Below are 1,109 nucleotides of genomic sequence, written 5' to 3'. Positions count from 1 at the left end.
TGTTGTTTACTGAACTGTTGTTTACTGAACTGTTGTTTACTGAACTGTTGTTTACTGAAATGTTGTTTACTGAACTGTTGTTTACTGAAATGTTGTTTACTGAACTGTTGTTTACTGAACTGTTGTTTATTGAACTGTTGTTTACTGAACTGTTGTTTACTGAAATGTTGTTTACTGAAATGTTGTTTACTGAACTGTTGTTTACTGAACTGTTGTTTACTGAACTGTTGTTTACTGAACTGTTGTTTACTGAACTGTTGTTTACTGAAATGTTCTGAGACAAACTTTAATGAGTGAAACAACAAAACAAGATTTAGTCGAAGGAAAGTTGCACAATCCAGCTGTAAAATAAGTTCCAACATGTTGCAGTAGTTCATCTCAAGCCCAACGTAGAAAGATGGATCAGATTGAGCATCAGGAGATCAGATTAATGACCGTACCTCCAGGACGGCTCTGTGCCTGCTCTCTGTAGGAAACGTGACGGGGGCTGACGAAACAAAGAGCCTTCTGAAAATGTTTTTTATTAATCGCCTGTTTTTTATTAATTGCCTGCAAGTTTCATGTAAGAATGATCAAATATTTAGTCATGAAGCTCAAGAAATGTCTAAGAAACAGAACAACAACAAAAAATCACAGAATGGTTGCAAATATGGTGCATGAGAGCTTTCTATCAGTAAAACAAACCTTTAATCTGCTAAACATTTTAAGATGTAACCCCCCCCCCCCACACACACACACTCACACACACACTCAAACAACAAAAACAAGCCGTAGGAATGACGGGACACTCACGTTTAACCTTCCACATGTTTCCTGCTCAGCTTCAGACGACTCATTGTTGTCTGCACAACAAAAGCTCTAAGAATAGATTTGTTGGTCCTGCAGGGGTCCAGTTACCGTCCATGTTGGTCCTGCAGGGGTCCAGTTACCGTCCATGTTGGTCCTGCAGGGGTCCAGTTACCGTCCATGTTGGTCCTGCAGGGGTCCAGTTACCGTCCATGTTCCATCCTTTTTATATGCAGGGCTGGTTGTGCTGCTGTGACGTTCATGTCATCAGTTCGCATCAAACTTCTGTTCATAACGAACCTTTAACCTGGTCGAGTGTATAT

General features: G+C 40.3%; 1 protein-coding gene across 1 annotated transcript in view; it reads right to left on the bottom strand.

Annotated features, from left to right (window-relative positions):
- Positions 1-808, bottom strand: part of zgc:172076 — a 12,937-nt gene extending 12,129 nt beyond the window's left edge. The window contains exons 1-2 of the mRNA XM_037690046.1: positions 793-808; positions 441-487 (exon numbers count right to left, since the gene is read on the bottom strand). Of these exons, the coding sequence (XP_037545974.1) occupies positions 441-487; positions 793-808 (63 nt within the window). The remainder of the gene's footprint in view (positions 1-440; positions 488-792) is intronic.
- Positions 809-1,109: the final 301 nt, after the last annotated feature.

The sequence above is a fragment of the Nematolebias whitei genome, chromosome 16 (assembly GCF_014905685.2).
Source record: "Nematolebias whitei isolate Nwh7 chromosome 16, NemWhi1, whole genome shotgun sequence".
NCBI classification, from domain to species: domain Eukaryota; kingdom Metazoa; phylum Chordata; class Actinopteri; order Cyprinodontiformes; family Rivulidae; genus Nematolebias; species Nematolebias whitei.
The sequence above is the reverse complement of the archived record's forward strand: the minus strand, read 5'-3'. Positions and strand labels throughout refer to the sequence as shown.